The following is a 21,438-nucleotide window of genomic DNA, read 5'->3' on the forward strand; positions in this document are numbered from 1 at the left end:
ACTGCAAACAACCAACAACAACAACAACAAAAAATCCCTTCAGTATCCACAAAAGCAGGCAATGAACTGGAAATGTATGTTGTTTTTTTTTACATCATTTTATTGAGAAAATAAGTATAAAAATATAAATATAAAACAATATGACTCGGCATTCAAACAGCATGAATTAAGTGTATGACAGTTTCCTACAACATACACTTTCCATTACATGTTACACCTATATGATGAAATGAATTCACAGTTTGACAAATAAACTGCACCAACCATTCACATGAACATTGCTTGTCAAACAAAGATAGCAAATAGTATATAGGATGTCCATCATTAAAAACAGTTTGTACAGTTACAGTATTTAATGGAGTTGGCTGGAAAAGCCTCTGTACTCCTTCCCCACCCACCCCCACCCCTCCACCCCTTCCCCCGAACCCGGTCCAGTACCATGAAACATTGATAGTATACAATACTACTATCTCTCATGTCAATTACAAAACACATTGTCCACACCATTGTTCACAAAAAAAAAAAAAAAAAAAATCCTAAAATTCAAAGGCATCTTCACTGATTATGACCAAAAAACAGTAAAACGTTTTGAGATTGATGCTGCATCTCCGTTCATCAGAAAATTCAACTCACTTCAAGTCTTAATTTCCATTTCGGCATCCCACGTGTGGATTGCGCAGTTTTTTTTGTTGTTGTTTTTTTCCCCCCCGTGTTCGTGTGTTTGTGCATGTGTGCGCGCACGCACATGTGTATGAGAATCCAAAATAGACAACTAGTTAACTAGCAAGCTGGCTAGCAAACCAGACAGATAAACAGATAGATAGCTCGATAGATAGGCGGACAGACGGTCAACTAGCTGGCCAGTTAACTAACTAGACACATAGCTGTCTGGCCGGCTGGCTCGATAAACAGACAGGAAAAAAAGAGGGTCGGCTCGAAAAGAGAGAGACCGCGACGGCTTCCGTCTAAGCCTCTCTGTCGGGGCTCTTCCCGATGTACATCTCGGCCAACTTCTTGAATTGCGGTCCCCAGTTGCCGAGGTAATCGTAGTCCTGGTCGCCCTCTGTGGCGGCCGACTCCAGGGAGCTGAGGGACTCGGCCAGCGACCCGCTGCCCTCGTAGGCGTACGTGGCCAAGGAGTCGTAGGGCGGCGCGGTGGGATCCGTGTCGTTCTCCTGAAGCCTCCCGTTAATGAAGTCTCTGACGTCCGTGTTATCCTTTATCGGTGATGTCCTCCGAAAGGGAAACAGCATTTCGGGTATGATGTCCCTGCGCAGCTTGTTGGCATCCATCACCTCCGGGTTGCGCAGCGTGCCGATGTCGAAGGCCTGAGTGTCCTCCTCTCCGCCCCCTTCGTCGTTGTAGCTGACGACGTTGTCTCTGACGTCCTCTTTGGAGATGATCAGAGGCTCCTTCTTCCTCTGTCTCCTCAGGGCAGCGAACAGCACCACGATCACTGCACAAAAACAGTGGGAAATGCGGTGAGAGAGAGCGTAAGACGTGCGCCTCCTATCATGTGTCATGCATTAAAGAGCACAGGAGAGCAAAGGCGCAGAGGGGAGACACATTTGCTACCAGTGACAAATCCACAACACTGCCTCCGGCATTCACCTCCTATTATTAAAGATTCAGCGAAAAAGCTTTTTTCTTTCTTTTCCCCCCTTGAATGGCACATTCGCTGCAGTCGGAGGATCCTTTTTCATGCTCTCCGGCACGCTTCCTCGTCTCTTATCGTTCTCTTTCACCGGTAAAAAGACGATCGGAGATTGCAGCGTGAGCATGTTTTCAGGGGGCGACACGATGCGGTTGTAAGTTTTTAAATTTGCTTATAATTCTTCAGGGGGAAAAAAAAAAAAAGCAGAAGCAATCTTTTGTGAAGGACGAGCTCGAGTCCTGCTTCACCCGCGCTCCTCTCCCTTCTCCTTTCTTTCCCTTTTCCTTTTTTTTTTTTTTTGTGCGTGTCCTCACAGCAGGCTCCGTAGTCGTCGACTTGCCTCCCACCTGGGCGTTAATTACAATGCCGTCAACGTGGGTTTGATATTAGGCGGGGGTGGCGGTTTAAAAGGTTCTCTTGCGAACATTCTGTGACTGACCGCTGCCATGTTTCCAGGCAGCGCGCAGGGCTGCAGCTCGGAGGGCCAGATACGGCGAGCCGTTCCAGCTCGGCGCCCGGCGATCGGAGTCAAGCAGAGGTGAATTAGACAGTCTGTCAGGGGGTTTCAAGCGCGAAAAGCGTCAGATAATGAGCAGATGTCATGAAATTTTGCTCAAGAGGAGAGCACGGAGTTTAACCTTCAGTGCACTCGAAATGTGAGAGGCGATCTGCCCACCACCCGAGACCGAGTTTGAAATTTGGAATTAAAACAAGCAGATGGAAGAAAAAGCTGGTCCCTGCTAAATTGCTCATATCAGTAGTTTAGTCCAACAATGCCAAAAGTCCAACACCGCATTGTGACAGAAGGAGCGCGGAGTCAAATTCCACTTGTGGGAAGTTAGCTTCTCTTTTACAGGGAAGTAAACGCACACGTGCACGCACCGGTTCACGGGGACAGCTTTTTTTTCCCCCGTTGCATTACCCGCAGCAGTCCTCGACACGCACAATGATTAGTAAGCCTAAAAATACTCATATCAAGTACTATGCTTGCCTAAGCAAGGTGGAGTTCAGTGACAGTTGAAACCCATTACTTATTGATGTGCCCTTGACCATACAGCTCCACACGTCCTCCGCTGTTTGCCGGGTAAAACGATAGGCGCTGCTGTTCCCTGTATGCCGTTACATACTGCATCAGATCAGGAGGAGGGCTGAAGTGGTGCTTTAGTATGTCAGGAAGTAACACGCGACCTACTTTCATGTGGAAATACTGACGGTGTGGTTAAGTGGATGTATTTGCTAATGAACTGTACCGTTTTCTGCCTGAAACCTGTCCTTGTGCTGGAGTCACTTTAGTTACTTCAGATAACGTACATGTCCAAAGATGGACCTCATGCAGACAGTTTGTTTTGTGTAAAACGGATTTGTTTATTTAAGATTGATGTCATCCTTGACACTGATTGGTTGGATTCTACCGAGAGTCAATGCAGTTTTGTTTTAGCTTTCAGTAAGTTTCAAAGATTTTTTTTTTTTCTTAACCAAGACAACAATCTTCTTCGAACAATAACTAAGTATGTTCAGTGATGCTATATGAGTCATCCTGCTAATGGCTCAGACATTTAGACATTTTCTATGAAGCACACAAAGTCCCTTCACCTTATTATTACTAATACCGTAAGATAGCACTCTTCGAAGCCAACATCTCCGTGCATCAACTACATTTTCAATGTTAATATATTGAGATGCTGAGCTGCTGCCAGCCAAAGTGGAGGCCACTGGCAGAATGACATCTTTTCAGCATCGTTTTATCGATTGCAGTGAGTTGGGAGTCCGAGCTTTTAATCGTTGTCCTCTTTGTAACGATGGAGCTCGTAACAGCACAGATATTCTCTCTTTTTTTTTTTTTTTTTTTTTTTTGCTTCCCTCCGTGTAGGCACTCAGCAGCATGAACTTGAGCAAGTGGGTAGCTCTGGTCCACATAATTGACATTTGCACACTGAATTGGCTGCAGCATGAGCGTTTGAATGTTAGACCTGCAGCTTTAGCCTCAGTATTCAGCCATCGGGTGGATGCTTTAAACCTTTGTTCAGGATACTTGTTCGGAAAATTAAAAAAAAAAGTCAAAAGTCAAATGGAAAACAAACATATGCCATATTTATGTCATATTTGTATAATGTTACAACAAAGAGACGAACGTCACAAGAATACCAACAGGGTTCAAATGTACGCGGTCGCACATGCGACGGGGACTCACTGAGGAGAATGATGACACAGAGCAGTATGGCCACCAGAGCTCCAGTTGTGAGACCATCTGAGAAGGGCAGGACCTCGGGGTTACACGACTGCATGTTTCCACGGCTGTCGCAAGCGCACACACGCACGATCAGGGTACTGGTGCTGCTCTGAATAGGGTAGTCGTTGTCGGAGATCACGACGGGCAGGAAGTACATGCTCATCTCACGCCGGCTGAAGCCTCCCCTCCGCGTCAGGATATTGGCAGTGTTATCTGCGGAAAGATGGAGATGGGCAAAGCTCGTCAATGATGTCAGTCAGCGAAATGATCTCACACGAAAGAGTGGCAATCTTCATTTTCCACCTCTCCCGAGTAATTCAGAATGATCCGGCAGGTTATCTGTGCACTGCTTTCAGAGGTCTAAACAGTAGTTCCAACAAAGTGATTTAATAACGAGTAAATCACAGCTTTTTTTTTTTTTGTAACGGTACACGAGTCTTTATTCCACGGACACTGTAGCACGGTGGTGCAGAACTAATCCAAGTGCTTCTGAATAAATATAAAGGTGCTGGTTCTAACCTCTCTAACAGGACTTTTTATATGTTAATACATACATGCGGTACCATATTGAAGAACACGGGCGTCGAAATGCGCTACAGAGATCCCTGCTACGTATTCCAACACTCCCATGACACGGACCCTCCTGCCGGTTTGAGACGAAACTCGGTTCAACTTTATTCTATTTGGGAGGAAAACTTTGAGATTGACGTGATTGTTGCCGAAGAATAGCGAGAAAACGTTGTTTGTGAATGACGTTGTTTTTTTTGTCATGTTCTTGACAGCGTTCCAGCTGTTTTTATGTGGACAAGATTTTTTTTTTTTTTTTTAAACTGAAGAAAAACAGGTTCAAAAACCTTGTTTTGTCTACTACAATAAAAGTTGATTTTTACTGTTTACTGTGAAACGAGAATAAACAGTCAGTAGGCTTACTGACGTATCAACCTATGTATGAAAGGGGAACATGCAGTTCATTTATACATTCCAACAAGTGACTGCAAGGTTGCGGAAAAACCCACCGCCTTTATTGTTTGAAAAAAGCCTTTTCTTCTTTGAATACTTTCTATTATGTGGCAGACAAAAGTAAAACACGTCTGTACCACAATAAAATCCATTGTGGATGACTGCCTGAAGGTTCGCATTCACAATTACTGTCTATTCAATAAAATGTAGCTGAATGTAATAAGCTGACAAAGTCCGTCAACTGTAGACAGGTTAATACGTTAAAAAATAAACGGTATACATTCAATCACAGTGTATTTATTTTTTTGTCAAATTATCTGGTACTTTACAGTTTCATGTCAACAAATAATAATGGTCATTTTTACATTGGTATTTCAGCGATTGCTGTTAAAATGCGGAAAAAAACCCAGGATGTCTCACCTTCCCGGTCAACGATGGTGAAATTTGGATTGGTGGCACTTATACTGAAGACAAACTTGTGTCCAACGAGGGGTTCATCTGTGTCAACAGCACTTATTGTCTGAATCAGCTGCGGAAAACCAAACAAAGCAGCCGTGAAAAAACACATAATTATTCTTCTTAGTGGGGATCTAATGTAAAACACATGATTGGACTAATCTGCAATTAGTGAGGGTGTTTGGATAATTAGGTGAATAAAATTATGAAGAAACGTGGCTGTAGTGTGAAAATACCTCCAACAGTATGACTGCATGTATATCTATAGCATCTTTTTCAACTAATTAATGCAGCATCACTCTGCGGATAGATTAGTAATGTCATTACTATTAAATAGCTTTGCAAAAAAAGTAGGATTAACATAATGACTGTATGAAGCTGTGTCTTTAAAAAACACAATCGCATATAAATGACAGCGTTTGGTGTGAATAACTCGGCAACAAGTCTACGTAGTTTAAGAATTTGTCAACGATAACTCTGCCGCTCTCCTTAAAGGGTAATTATTAGTTTAACAGATCCTCACCTGTCCCGCTTTGACGTTCTCACAGACGAATGTGTCGTAGGACATCGCAAACTCAGGGGCGTTGTCATTGACATCCAACACCTTGATGAACACGGGCACTCGAGTCGTCTGACGGGGATTATCTAAAACAAAAACAATGATCAAGTTTGGTGAGGAGTCAGTTATAGATGATTGATAACAGCATACATTACAAAAACTGTTCCAGTTGTTTAAACGTACTTATTTCAGTGGCGACCACAGAGATGTTGTGCCATTTGGACATTTCTCTGTCCAGAGCTTTCAGTGTTGTGATTGTTCCGTTCACCGAATCAATGTTGAACAGCCTCTCCAGATCTGTATGTCGATCGATGGAGTATCTGCAAGAGGAGTTATGTATGTTATATATATATATATATATATATATATAGCTCCATTCATATATAGCTCCATTCAAGCCGCCAACATAGAGCCCGATATGTGTTATTTGTTCCTGCTCTCGGGTGCACACATGGTACCGTAGTCACGATTCCTCCTGATCTGTTTTCATAAGAGAAACACATTAAAGTATTTCTTTACTTCAAAAAAAAAAGAAAAGTGTTTGACACAATATATTCCTCTGTTTCCCCAAAAAGGAAATATATTCCATCCTCTCCATTGTCAAAAGATGACAAATCTTTCCTCGGGCCAGCTCATTTGTCATAGTCACCTTTTGTGTTCAACTGAAATTTGAATATGCAACACAATACGGCGCGTGGCCCGTCCCGGGAGCAGCGTATCTCCGTGTCAGAGACGGGCAGGCGCCATATGCGTGGAGCGGCAGCGCTGAGCCACGTGAATCGATACAGCAAATTAGGTTTCTTTCACTTTGACTTTGTGCAGGTGCCACGGAGGGCTTACATAATTCTAGGAAATAAATAGTGTCTGTATTCACTTCACACGGCCGTCGCCATCTTCCACTGGGAAATCACCAGCAGGGACCCACGAACAGTATTCCTTTTCCTCCCTCCTCCACACCGACACACGGCGAGGCTGGTGCATTAGATTTAGCCAAGTGGGCTTGTTTTCATCCTGACAATATAAATCTGATAAGAGGAGACTTTGTATTTGTACCATGTGTTGCTCGGTTTTCGTATTGATTTTATACCAGTATAATTAAAGCTGGAACAATGAGTTTTGAAGCAATCAAATTACTACAATATAGTCATTACACACGCTTTGTTGTTCGGGAAATCTTTGCTTAACAGGCCATCGATTCTTTTCCTAAGTTTACTGCAGGGCGAGTACTTTGTTCCAAATTAAAGTGAGTTTGTTTGGAAAGCTGTCTGGCACAGTTTAGACACATCTCGCCGTCTCGCTGTAGCGTACTTGACTGGCTTGTTGTCGGCGTCGGGGTCCCGGGCTGACACCACACCGACGAAGCTGCCAGCAGCCGTGTCCTCGTGCACCTCGATGATGTAAGGGTTCCTGGTGAAAACGGGGGACTCGTCCACGTCCTCCACCGTTACCTTGACCGTGGCGTAGTCCTTGAATTGCAAACCGTGGATGAACCTGGAGTCTAAGTAGGTGTTTTTCACCTCCACTCTGAACTCGTAGTCCCTCTTACTTTCATAATCCAGTGCCTGGAGATGAAAGAACATCAGAAGTCAAGCTGTGGACTTCTCCGTAAAAAATAAAACAGTTGGCCCCCAGGATTTTGAAAGGAAATTCATTGTATTTCATTTGTCCGCCTTTATCTCATTCACACTTTAAATTCTAAGTTACAAATCCAAGTGAGGAATACTGATCGGAAAGATCTTAAGGGAAAACTAGAAAGAGTTTCTCGCAAAAGACTCTTTTATATTATTCATTCTACAGGCTTAGTGTATCTGATTTTACAGCACTGCTCAAAAATAAATTTTGTCATATCTTTCTTACATGAATAAACGCTATCAGGGGGGGCTGCTTCTAATCTTAAACTCTGCTGTTCTGTCTCTCCACTGGACTTAAATGTTCCATATTATAATCAGGAGAGAGACATTTTACATATCAAGACGAGATGAGACAGCTTAAGTTTAATTTGAGTTAAAACATGTATTGATTTTGGACTTTATTTCGACCTGAAAAAACCTGAATATTTAAAATGTTGAGGATTAAACTAGTTTTTTTTAAGTCACGACATGAAATGAAAGTATTTTCATGAAACACCTTCGGGAAGATAGAAAGGCTGCTAATTAAAGTTGTTTCCAAACATGTCACTTCTCACAAGAAGTGTTCTGTCTGATTGCTGACAGCGGCTGTGATGGATGCTCGCTGCAGACCGCAAACGGGTCGTGCAGCAAAGTACATGAAGCAAGAACAAAAAGGTTAAGAAGCACCTTTTTGATGATGATGACTCCTTCCTGTGTGGTTTGGTCAGTGATGATGTTGAATATGTCGTGACCTCCCACGATGCTGTACTCCATCTCGGCGTTACGCCCCACATCTGGATCGTCAGCCTTAATGCGGCCGATAGAGCCTCCGATCTCAATAGACTCCACAGCAGTCACACGGAAGGAATCTGCACAAGACGGTGAAGGAGGGCAAATTCAGCGCACGCTCAGCTGCATCACCAGAACGCGAGAGATTTATCTGTCAGACAAAAGTTCACTCACTCACGAATCAATACAGTATTGGAGAAATGGTCTCTTACGGTTAGCAAAGCGTGGCGGACTGTCGTTGACGTCGGAGAGCGTGATGCTGACCGTGGTGGTCCCTGAAAGACCGCCCATCTGTCCGGCCATGTCTTTAGCCTGGATTACAACCTGGTAGTTTTCTTTGACTTCTCTGTCCATGCCAGGTAGGGCTGTCTTAATCGTGCCTGCAAAGAAAAAATATATATATTTTCGACCACTTTTGCTGCTTAAAAGAGGAACTTCTTTTTGTGAAATTGAATTGCTGTCTTACTAAAAATGAGATAAGATCAATTCTATTTCTGCGCCCAACCATGTCTCCAAGAAAATTACATTTATATCTCTAATTTAGCATGCCACTTGTGTTTTGAAGGTACATCTAGTTGCTGCCTGGTTTATGTTCCCTGGAAATGTTTTTTCTCGAAGTACTACATTTATATTCTGCATGCAAGTCGTAGGATGTCGTCACAGCGGATGGTGGGTGTGCAAAGTGCAGTATTTTTCCGAGTCCTTTGCTGTTTACTTTTTAAATGTTAAAGGTAGGGAAATCGTTGTTGTTGTTGTTTTTTTTATTGGTTAATTCACGGTAGGTTGAACCTGTCTCTCTTGCTTCATGTTAAAACCTTTTTTTTTTAAATTTTTTATATATTTAACCAAGATCATATCCAAAGTGTTGTGGTGCTCAGTATTTTACAGGCTCAGTTTGTGATTGACGGTCCAGAGTCCCAAGACAGAACATAACGAGGCTTTTTAAGCTGATTTGTGTATGTGAAGCCCAGCTGCTGTTGTTTTTTTCAAAGTCACTGTACCTTTTCTTTTTCTACATGATAAATACATTATCCAATGTATAAAAAAAATAGACAGTTTGCAGTTGCTAAAATGTACTTGTAACAGCTTGACTAACTCTGTCTCCGTTTCCAGCTAACAGTGTCACAAACCTATGTAGATCTGCGTTGGAGGCTTAGAGATTACATTAACATTGATCATCCAATCTAGCTGGCTGTATGACAGCCAATCTGCCCACGTGCAAAAATGTCAGATATTACTTGTATCCAATTTTAGACCTGCTTTAAAACCATTTTTAGGCTTTTATAAGTCACAGACTAAATAAAATGTTCATCAGTCGGTGGCTACTGATTCGATCAGAATCAAGCAAAACAACTTCAGAAATCTTAGGATGACATGCACCGCAGTCCTTCTGAAAAAAGCAACTCTTACTTTACTCCCTAAAAAAAAGTCTCATTTTTTTTCAACCAAATAAAAGCATCAGAATTTGACATTTGGGCTGCAATCTGCAATCTTATTGATGTATTCCTGAAGGGAAAAATAAAAGCTGGAGTTTGATTCAGAGCGCTGAGAATCAAGCAAATCCTTACTCTGCTTATTCAACATCTTTCCAACTAACAGATCTGTGTACATAACATTAGGAACTGCCTCCGAAGGATCCCGCTGGGTCTGGCTTACCATTTTCAGAATCCACAGAGAAATAGGGTTGCCCCTGCAGAATGCTATATACAAGCTTGGCACTGTTCCCATACGTTTGATCATCAGCATCAGTGGCAGTTACAGTGACAACAGATGTACCTGCAAAAAAAAAACAAAAAACAACAACATTCAAAGTCGATTTTAATTGACTGTGATACTGCACATATAGAGTCGAAGACATGACCTTGACAGCAGTTTTCAGCATTGCAATACTCATACTGACAACTTAATATCCTAATGTTAATTTGTCTTTTACTGGTAGGCAGTGATTAATCTCAAATTTCCATGTCAAACTCGAGTCAGCAAATTAGTAGAAAGCCAGTGATTCCAAAGTGGCTGCTGAATTTGGCTGAGCTGTGAAACAAAAGTGATAGACTTGCAGACTGCGTGTCCCTACTGGCATCTCAGTGAAAATGATTGCTTTGATTAAACCCCGGTGTTGGCTATGTTTTAAATATCAGCGCGAGGGAAAGGTTGTGCTTCATCAAGACTTCAGGTTCAGTCTTTTCTTAGGTAATGCATCACTGGGCCGCGGGGAGTCTGATAGTTCAGAGTTTTGTTCACAAACCAATTAAATGTCTGATGCAAACAGTATTTTAAAGTGAAAAGTTAAAACTCATTGAATGGCAAAGCAACAAATTAAAATGGGAAATGTTCACAGTTTTTATATTGTTAGCCATTTTAGAAAGTGTTTTTTGGCAATAAGAGACTAGACTCTAACACATGTTAGATGTGTTATTTATGTGCAAATTGAGTCAAATTAATAAACATCTAAGCTTGGAAAGAGCTCAGTTCCTCTCAGGCTTCCTGTCATTGAAACCACTTCCATATTAAGTTCAACATAATCCAGCCAAGCGTTTCAATAACGCCACATTGCAAATACTGTCCTTGGCATTCAGGAGACCTCTGCCGTGTCCTGTTTGGGTCTGACTGTCTCCGTGCATACTAATGAACCCAGGAACATCTGTCCCACTGAGTCCCGGCACTGATAGTATAAGAGGGGTGGGGGCTGCTGATTTTTCATGGCTGGCTGGCTTGATTAACCAGTGTGTTCAGCTTGAACATATAAGGCAGTTTATTAGTCCGGAGATGAGCAGTGGTGACCCTGACCCACCTTTTTTTTTTTTTGTCCAGGAGCCACGCAGCTGGGAAATCTAAGAGCAGTGTGTTATGAATTCCAAGTAGACTATTGTTATTTGTCATACAGGCAATTGGGTTTTGATTTCCCCTTGATTGCTCCCGTGTATTAATTTACGGTCGCATAATTGAGGATTGATTTCAAGTCGCATGCATTATTTTCATAAGCTTTGTTTATATTCATGCCAACTGGTTTATTTATATTACTTGAATGGAATGAAGTGGAGTGCAATGAAGCAAATCCTTAATTGGAACGGCTGTGACAATCTAAACTTTCAATATTTCTGCTGCCTATTAAAAATGGCAAATGGCATTACTTGTTATGAATGCCCAATGAGCCTGACCGAACAAATAACAGTCACAAGGCAGCCAAATAACTTTTGAAAAGCTGAATGCGGCGTCACATTAAAGGTGGTCCGGCTGACAGCTGAACAGCCTTTTCTTCTTCTGCATCGCCTTAAGTGTTTGGACACATTCTATTAACTATACAATTGCATCAATTCTTGAATAAATGAAGAAGGACTAATGATCTTCCTTATAGATTTTGGTGCTGATTATTTTTCTTGATTTATTGTTAAATTCTTTGGTGCATGAAAGAAAGAAAGTGAAAGAAATACAATTTGCCAGAGACCCGGGGTGATATCGGTCCAATCAACAGTTTACAATGATGTAAATCAGAGAGAAGCAACAAGCCTTCATATGCGAGAAGCTGGAACCAGTAAATTAATACTAGCCACTTGTTGTTGTTGTTTTTTTTTAATTTATTAACCAATCTATTCAGTTTTCAAATGAAACCAACCATAACTTACCGACTTCAGACATTTCAGGGACGCTGGCAAAGTAGATCTCCTTTGCAAACTTCGGCTCGTTGTCATTGATGTCGTGAATTTTGATATTAAATTCGGTGTCGGGCTCCAGCTCCGCGTTGGTGTTCCTGTCCAGCACCTTGGCGTTGAGCGTGTACATAGCTTTCTCTTCCCTGTCCAGCCTCTTGGTGGCGTGAATGTCCCCCGACTTCTCGTCGATCAGGAACAGGGTGCCGGCCCCGTCTCCGGTCAGGACGTACTTCACGTTGCCCTCGCCTTTGTCCATGTTGGAGTGCAGCTGAGAAAAGTTGGAGAAAGCTTTTAATTTATGGAAATGAAATGTAGAGCCAGACCTGGAGAAGCTGCAGCGGTCTACTGAATGGGGGGAGAGGAGGATTGTAATTAGAGACATTGACCAGGCTGCTCTCGAGCACTTCAGGCTGACTGGGAGTCCGTCAGGCACATTCAATTTGTCTTCCAATAGCTGCAGATGGAGCCATTTAAAGTTCAAGTCTACCGGAAAATAAAAGAAAGAAAACGTTCCAGAAACTTTGAGAATAGCAATGGCCCTTGAACATCTACAAAACATTGAGTCAGTTGACATTTGCAGTGTTATTACACATTCATATGCACTTTCTTCTAACCCTGTTGCTAACATCTATTATCAATCTGTTTGTAATGGTCATGGTTGCCAATTGTTGGTCTTTTTCTTGCACTGTCTTTTTAAATGAATTTAAAACTATTACATGCTCCAAAACCTGAACGATAACAATTGTGAACGTTTAACTCTCTAGTGCCCTCGCTCATGTCAAGCTTACCAGTTTAGCTGTATTTTGCTATTTTCTACAGATGAAGTATTTTCTTTCTCCCATTCAAATTGGTGTGACGATGTACAGCCGTCGTTTGCATTGACACCAAACTGTAGGTGTGAAGATGAAACAAATTTCAAAGCTGCGATACTCTTGTGAACACAGAAATAATGGTGTAAACCCACAGAGGAATCTGTTCAAGTCTCCCAGTCTCAGTACAGAGCAGAGCCTCGGCGCACACGGTGTCAAGTATGACATGCCCCATTACTCCAGATCAAATTAGTCTTAGATTTTTCTTCCAGATTGTGCCTTTGAAAAATGATAAAAACCTGACCTACAGCAACAACTGCTAAAATTAGTCACCTCTGACCTATCCATCACCTTGAAGCGTCTGCGAGTGTCACTGAGGAGTAATGGTGGCATACTGTGACAGACACTTGATTCAAGCTCATTACTGTACTGGATCTGTCAGCAGATATATTTAGAGCACTATCTCATGGGCTCACATTTTAAATGACAAGTAGTTAGGGACACAGAATGTACGTCAGTAACTTATTAATATTAATGTTTGCATGCTGTGAGGAAACTAATTATTTTTTCCCACAGTAGGAAGAGTGATGTCAACAATACAAGTTTTGGATGGAAATCAGAAATGCATTGCCAGAGTGCTAGCTATTCTCTGGCGGAATTAAAAAAAACAGGGACGCATGTGAAGACAAGATACCGTCAAGTTCAAATGAACAATATACACAGTGTTTGGCACTGGCTTTGAAAATATTTTCATGCAGATGAACTCCATTATCCGAAGTCTATTAAAGAGGAATATCAGCCAGCTTGAATTCTCACATATATTTGTGTTCTGAGACAGACTATTCATTGTTTGTGAATATGAATTCTCTCCTGAGCTGTAGGCCAGTGAACCGAGGATTTAAGACGTGTTGTGTATGCGAAGGCTGCTACTGCTATTGACTATGAATGACAGGCTAATTTTGGCAAGCAGAAGACTGTTTGTATGATTTTTTTTTTTTGCATTCAAATGTGGCTTCATATTTCCAGGGTATGTGCAATTACACCCTTTAAATAAAAAATGTGCAAAGTACAATTCCACAGTCCCCTTTACTCCTCATTTGAAAGTCATTGTTTATGTAGTGCTATATTGTGCTGTAGGAGACATAAGGAACGTATTTCATCGCTGATATTCAGGACTACGACTGTTCAAACGCACTTCGTCTACGCTGACACTGTAATAATTAGGCCAGTGTAATTCAGACTACAAAAATTGCATTTTTCCAAATCTTTTGATTATATTCTCCCAGAGTGTTTATCTGATTATTACCATATTTCCCACTGTTGGCCGTTAATCCTCTAAAAAAGAACCTGAGAAGCAAAAACAACAAACAACGAGCCATCAAAGGAGCATATAACTATGCAGCCGAGCTGTCTACAGGATAATAGGAATTTTAAAGTCTTTGCAAAGCCTTGTATTTTACATATTTCACCCAGTCTATATGGAAGCCTGAAAGCCCTTGCCCATGTACTTCTACCAGTTATTGGGTAAAAAACGTTTTTATCCTTAAGGCCATATAGATCGTTGATGCTGCAAATACGTTATAATATGTTAGTAAGAGATACGCCATCTAAAAATATTAGTGCTCGTCTGTATCGGTGAGGCCCCGTGCCAGCAACACGGAGGGTTCGGGGTTTGATTTCATCTGGGATGTCCCATAGAAACTCTATAAATTCGATGCATTTATAGTAAAGTAGTTCAAGTAGAAACCGAGCTGGAGGACTTTTCATTGAAATATACCAGAAGTGAGTTCTCATATGTCGACGCGCGCTTAACTCTGCATCTAACATGTCGCGTAAATCTCGCACAGCAAGGAAAAAGTGGCATTGATACCCTTGAGAAAGTGTGGCACAAAGTGTTTTTCACACAGCACTAACAAAATCAAATGTTAGCACTGCCACGCTGTATTTGCAGAGATTTAGTGGCTCTCCTTTCAAGGCCTTGCAGCACAAACACAGCCTTTTCAAGGCCTTACAACAGAAGCACAGAAGAGAGCCTTGATGAGTTAAATCGCCTTGCACAAACACTGAGGAATTGTCAGTAAAGCAAGCGAAATCATTGGCAATTCTTGTCAGGTCTCTGGTAAGCATTGCTCGGTGCTGCAAAGAGGAGATAGTAAAATAGAGCGCAGAACGGATACAGAATAATTACTCTTCCTCCTCTCTCCCTCTGTCTCTTAAGATGTAGGCAAAAATGCTTTACTACTGGAGCACTGTACTATAATGTATAATATGCAGGTTAAAGTTGCAGCTTACAGTATCTCTCCCCTGCTTTGTATTTTCCATAACTCATTCAAGTAGTGCAAAATTCATGCAGAAAAGTATTGAACAAGGCCTTGCCAAATCCCAAGGATACTTACTGTCAAAATATTAACACAACAAAGTGAGCTACCTTGAATATTTTTAATTTAGGGCAGCACATTTTGTTTACAAGGCAGAAGACAATACAGTGTACCCAGAATTTAATAGGATTTAGTTCACTTCAAACACACCGCTCAGAATGCTCCAGAATCCAAAGTTTGTGGTGTTATTGCTCAGCATTGCAAGCGTTCACACTTCACAGCCCTGCTTAAGAAGTAGGGCACCACAGCTGCAGACAGTGAGTGCTCACACTCATTAATGGCCCCCGTGAAAGTCAGTGCAAATGAGATTTTAAGGGTTTTTACACTTTGCATTCTGCACACTTCTCCACGCTGAATATTTACAGTCCAAAAAAATATATATATATATATATATATATACTGCTTATTTTGTGTGTGTGGATAATCGCTCAGAATTGTACTTTTAATAATGACGTTATTTTTCCTCCGTCAATCTGAGTCAGCACTATTCAGCGCGCGAGCCTCAAAGCTGCGTGTCTTTTTGAACACCTCGATAAGCAATGCGAGCTGCATTTATTACACGGTGCAGCCGCAGCAGAGCACCACTTCCTTTCCAGTTAAGAAGCAGGTTACACAAGAGTGCAACTGTTCTTTACATCAAACCTGATTGCCATAATCAGGAAATCAACCTCAAGTGACAGTTGGCGAGTGTGTGTGGGTTGATTGGAGAGGTTTGATTGAATGCGAAATAAACAAGGTCTCCCACGGGCCATTAAGTGATCTTTATGTGGAAGACCATCAAGGCTTTGATGGCTCTGTGCTGGGCATGAGTGTTTTTGCATTTGATTTTGCTCCTCCAGCAGCTTTCTTTCTTTCTTTCTTTGTTTCTTTCTTTCTTTGTTTCTTTGTTTCTTTCTCTCTTTGTTTCTTTCTTTCTTTCCCATCCACGTCTTTTTAATTAGCATCATTCAGCAGAAACCCCAAAAAATAGTGAACTGTGTCTTTTGGGCTGCTGGGTCCAGAGAACATTTGGCATTTTTACATGCAAATATTTGGCAATTACACGTCTGAAAAATCACCAGATTGATGAATTGTTGCAGATCTCCTTATTTTCGAGCCTTTAACTTGTGCTTACTTGTTATTTGTCTCTTTGTCACCACCACCGTTTCTCTTTGTAGCTAAAACTCCAAAGCTAAACTGATTAAATTAGCGATACGTATCTTCACAGCTTCTTTCTCTGAAGCAGAATGGCAGCATGTCCCTGCCACCCCCATCTCCCCAACCCCCCTTCACTAATTTATTACAGGCTCATGTTTTTCTGACAGTTTAATAGTGAATATTGGACACAGGAAGTGTTGGGGGAGCTGGTGAATGTGATTGCTGTCATGCCACAGAAGTTGGAGTGCCTGAAAGCATCAAAGAGTTGAAACAAAAAAAGACACTGACATTTCACCGGATCGCCCCGTTTATAATTTGCATTTTTCTTTCCTGCTTCATCACGTAACGAAACGAGTTGAATTTCATTGGCCTTTTTGATATGTTTTCTTTCTCCTCCCTTTTCTTCCTTTTTCTGTTTACTTTTTTCAGCTGTTCCCTTTTCTCTTCGCCACATCAGGACGATGGCTTCTGCAAAAAAAGTTGTCATATCCCCCCTACTCAACCTCGCACAAGACACTTGTTTACTCCGGAGAACGAGGTGTGTGATGAAAGCCAACTTCCTCTGAGAAAATTGGCTGTCGACAGTCACCTCATTTCCCTCCCTCGAGTTGATAACTGCAGCGTTCCCCATCACACCTGTCTTTATAGTGCCAGCACGGGTGAGCTGACAAAAACCTCTCCGAGCTGGGATGGGTGGGAGAAGAGCAGCTTCGTCCCCAAACTCTCTGTCTTTGTGCTTCTAGGGAGAAGAAGCGCGTCTTGCAAGAACTGTATTTTTCTTAATTTGGTCTCCGATTCTGTCTTCTGCAGGTGTTTTTCACACCTGCACTTTTCAGTGCGGCTAAATCGGACTCCGGTTTGTTATCCCCCTCGGAGAAAATTGTATGAACGGGCAAGTGTGAACACAGTAATCGCACTCGTGGTCGTAGCAAACGCCCACACGACCTTTGAGAAGAATCGGTCTTGGCCTAGTTCCCAAACTCACTCTGCAGTGGTTTCCTTCTGGTGAGGAAGTGATTAGACTCAATGACCACATGCAGTCGTCAAATGTGAGCTCAAAGGTTTCCGAACGTCGATGCGCGTCATTGTTCATGCTCAGCGTTCGCTCGGTTGTCTGAAGGCAGCAAGCGTGAGGCAGTTTAACGACGTTTTCTCAGAGTGTGTTGCCCCTTAAGATTTCCAGTCGTGACGAAATCATAATTCTGCTGTTGCTCCAAGTGAAATTGCGTAACATTGTTTGGGTTTTTTTTCGCAGAAAATTGCACTCATCCAGAACACGGGACGTTCTTCCTGTTTGTGTTTTGTTGCTTCGCCCCAGAAACAAGTGACCAACTGGTGGAGCGAACGTTCTGCTTTGCAACGTTTTACATTGATTTTTCTCTGCGTGAAAAGAAACCAAACCGAGGGAGAAGTGGTACACCTGTCTTCAGATCGACTTGTCCTGTCCTTGACCTGATATTGATCATTAAAGTTCAATCTCGTCTCTGTGTTTGTGTTTTTCAGACTGTGCCTTGAACTACAGCATATTTTAAACTTGATTTCAGAACTACTTCAAATATATTCGAATACATCTTTGACCCTGAGAAGTCTGTAGTGGTGGTGAGCAGTGTAAGAGTTTGATTACTGACCAACAGGTGTCGCCGTCTCCTTATTTTACTCGTGTTTATTCTTGTGAGTCGTGTGTGATCTGTCACGATGTCTATCTTCTTACTCGTGGGGGGAATTTGGAACAAAGAAGAGTCTTTTCTTTTTATGGCCATGTGTTTGGAAAGGACTTGCCCACAGGCACTTTCAGCTCCCTCGGCTCATGACTCATGTACCTCACAGCATTGACTGATTTGAGGTGTGATTATGATGCTTGTCTGAAGGAAATGACTTTAAAATTCTCTGTCAATAAAGCCAGACCTTGTTGTTTTTGTTTATCAATGAGGGAGTTTTTATATATTCATGGTATCTGCCCCATAAATAACCAATGGGACTTTGATTTGTTTGATAGTTTCACGTCCCAAACAGTGTGTTTTAAAGTGCTGTGGAAGGCTCGGAGAGGAAGAGGGAGAGTTTGTTTGCACTTGTGTCTGATAGCTCCAGTTAGCTGTGCCTGTAACGGCTAGATTTCTGGCAGCCCATTCATCTTCAGCCAATTACATCAAACTCTGCCTCAACAAGCTAAACCTTCTATAATTAGTCTGCAGACAATGTGTTTGTACACGTTACCTTGCCGACATATTGATGGTCGTTGCCTCCGTATTCCTCGAGCAGAAAGAATTGATTCCACATCCATCCGCGTTTGGACCGCTGGAGAACCTTCCCATCACTCTCTGGCATCCCAAACAGATTCCCAATATTCCCAGGCGTGAAAGGCAGGGCCGTGCTGGGCCACAGGATACAGAGCATCAGGAGGAGCAGAGCCTGATTGGTTATCATGGTATCCAATCAGCTGGGAAGTTGTCCTGGGTGACTCTTGAATTATGGTGATAAGCTTCGGAGAGGATGAACACTGGAAGGTAATGTCATCAGAACAGACATTGTACTCCTTTCTTTGATGTCCTTCAGATCCCTGCGAAAAGAGGAAACTCCAGTCAAGCAGCACATCATGACACTCGTGCATCTCCTTTAAATTATACTTTAAATCCTTGGATGGTACAATGACCATTGAATTGGATTACAGCAGGGCAACACCTGTGCAACTCAGTGCACATTTTCTGTATTCTGTGTCTTTATTTCACTTTGTGCAGCAGTGCTCAATGTTCTTCTTTGTGCTTTATGGAGTGAAATGTGATTTTAAAAGTCATAATTTAGCGATGGTTGGTATCCAAGATTAGTAAACTCAAGGATGACATAAAATGAAGTCACTGTTAAATACAAATTAATGAAGTAAAAACTATTCAAACCTCATTTGGAAACCTAGTTAAATGATCTAATAAGAAGAAACTATGCAAAGCTTAATGCAGTGAAACTCAATAGACAAACTTCTAAGGAAGTGATAAATGATGGTAGAGAAAAAGAAGACGTGGGATATAAAGAATTTCGAGCCATTGCAATATAAATGTATCACCAAAAGAATTCAATAATCCGAGTGCATTACCAACGGAGCTAATGTCAAATTCAAATGAAGTTTAATCACTCAAGCTCCTTGTTTTGTGTTAGTGGTGTGACTTTGACGTATTCATAATGTTATCGGGGTTTATGACATTTTCCCCCCCTAAGAAGCTGTTATTATTATTATTATTATTATAATTATTATTCTTTGTTTTGTGTTTTACCAATTCAGGTGACCTAGCTCACCAACTCTTTTGACCGGTGCATTAACCTTTTTACTTGCATATCCAATTGTATCATTTCATTTCAATCTATTTATGACACCCTTCCCTGTAATGTATCCGTGGATTTTTCAGAGGCCAATCATTTTAGTTTAGCAAACCCAGTGGACTTCAGTCAAACCCTCTTATTATATCTACTTCTCTTCCTGTATTTATTCTAAAAGAGTGAGCTGCCCTTCACTAATTACGAGTTGCATTACTGATGATATGCAAACTCTGATGATATGCTTCAAAGCCGGTGAGCATGTTTGAATAGCTTAATACAGGCATCTGTGGGAGCCGAGTGCCTCTGACACGAGCACAAGACACTTCTCCGACGCACTGTTGGGAGTTATATATTTTATGTTCTGCTTCAATCTCATTCAGTTGCATTGCAAAGCTTACAGAGCAACCTCCTGCTAACATATATAAAAATGGATTATATTGCCGAAGGGAAGTGGGTATTTTTCCATCTCCTCCATCCATTCACTCCCCCTTAAACCACTTCCTCCAAATTTTGAGCTCAAATTCATTTTTGCATCCATCACTGATAGTTAATTTCATAGATTTCAACTCTCCCCCCACCCCCCGAGATGTTACGATGTATTCTAAAAGGAGGAAAATCCAGGCAGACACAAGTTGCGATGCCAAAACCAGCAGAATTGTCCCCGGGTACCTGTCAGGCTTTTGTGCCTGTGAGAAGGTATTTTTGTGTTATTGGCAGACGTCTTCCAATACTTCACCGAGGCTATGTCCCCACCAGGACCTGTCCTGATAGGTAATTTGGGTGTGCATGCATAATTTATGGTCTTTTGGAAGTTAATCCTAATAAATCTTTCCTCTCTCTAAAAGAACCCATTTAGAAGAGTTCCTGCAGAAAGGTGAGCGTATGTGAGAGTTCTCCTGACAAGCATTCACTGTGTACGTCAGGGAACGCCACGTAAAGGCATGTGAGAGTTTAACACTGCTGCTGCTTTTGTTCAGAGCTCCTAAACAAGGACTGTAATGTACACAGACAAAGGATCCGTCACTGTCTTTGAACAAATTACTATTACAGTTCCATTGATGGAAGTGGAGTGCCAAATATAAATGAATGTTATCCTTTGAATAGAAAATCAAAACGTATATCTAATGAGATCTCAACGTAAAACAGTTTGGTACTCTATGTAATTTGATCTCTGTAATCAGCAGTCATTTTCAAAGAACTCCACAATGGTCAGAATATTCTTTTGACTGATAAGTTCCTAATTGATAAACACTGTCATCAGGACCTTCAAAATATAGTAAATAGCTTTCGTGGCGATAAAAGTGACCCAATAAAGAAGCATAGAAAGTAAATATGAATTCTGACTGTGTTTTGAAAGACCAGAGATTTTAATTTTGTCAAAGTACTGCCATTAATACAGGAGATAAAATGTCGATAGCGTTGTAAAATGCCGATCAGTGCTTCATTTTTTATGTTATTTCCTTGCTCACTGTGACATAAGTGTGACACGTGCATTCCCGAAATCAGGAAACGCCGCCTCGCAATTAATCTAGTCTGATGCTTGTGATTGCATTTTCTAATTATCATTCCAGCCTGTCCTTGAGTTTTAATAGCATTCTGGATATTAATCTTTGATGGGGTGTGCCTATTAAGCATTAGGCCAGTGTTTCTTTTCAGAATTCTTCCAAACACTCCATTAAAAGTTGAACGAGACGGCTGAATCCACGCCAGATCCTATAGACTGCAAGCTGAATTATCTCAACACGTTCAGCCTATTAAATAATGAGGTTTAGTCAAAAAAAGTTGTTTATGATTAGATTGTGTTGTAGTCAGCTTATGTGGCTTGGCATTAAAACACACGGATGTGAGTTGGACACATCAGTTAAATATGCTTTTAAGTGTTGTGGAGGGATGTTATTCC

General features: G+C 41.6%; 1 protein-coding gene across 1 annotated transcript in view; it reads right to left on the bottom strand.

Annotated features, from left to right (window-relative positions):
• Positions 1-417: 417 nt before the first annotated feature.
• cdh10a (cadherin 10, type 2a (T2-cadherin)) overlaps positions 418-21,438 on the bottom strand; it is a 24,601-nt gene continuing 3,580 nt past the window's right edge. The window contains exons 2-12 of the mRNA XM_069706795.1: positions 18,447-18,789; positions 11,882-12,176; positions 9,915-10,034; positions 8,471-8,638; positions 8,157-8,338; positions 7,168-7,421; positions 6,043-6,179; positions 5,824-5,945; positions 5,265-5,373; positions 3,846-4,097; positions 418-1,456 (exon numbers count right to left, since the gene is read on the bottom strand). Coding sequence (XP_069562896.1) covers positions 966-1,456; positions 3,846-4,097; positions 5,265-5,373; positions 5,824-5,945; positions 6,043-6,179; positions 7,168-7,421; positions 8,157-8,338; positions 8,471-8,638; positions 9,915-10,034; positions 11,882-12,176; positions 18,447-18,656 — 2,340 coding nt within the window. The 5' untranslated portion in view covers positions 18,657-18,789 and the 3' untranslated portion in view covers positions 418-965. The remainder of the gene's footprint in view (positions 1,457-3,845; positions 4,098-5,264; positions 5,374-5,823; positions 5,946-6,042; positions 6,180-7,167; positions 7,422-8,156; positions 8,339-8,470; positions 8,639-9,914; positions 10,035-11,881; positions 12,177-18,446; positions 18,790-21,438) is intronic.

Source organism: Brachyistius frenatus, unplaced genomic scaffold, assembly GCF_029030835.1.
Source record: "Brachyistius frenatus isolate BFR_SWC_R1_liver_20210118 unplaced genomic scaffold, ASM2903083v1 Contig_65, whole genome shotgun sequence".
NCBI lineage: Eukaryota > Metazoa > Chordata > Actinopteri > Embiotocidae > Brachyistius > Brachyistius frenatus.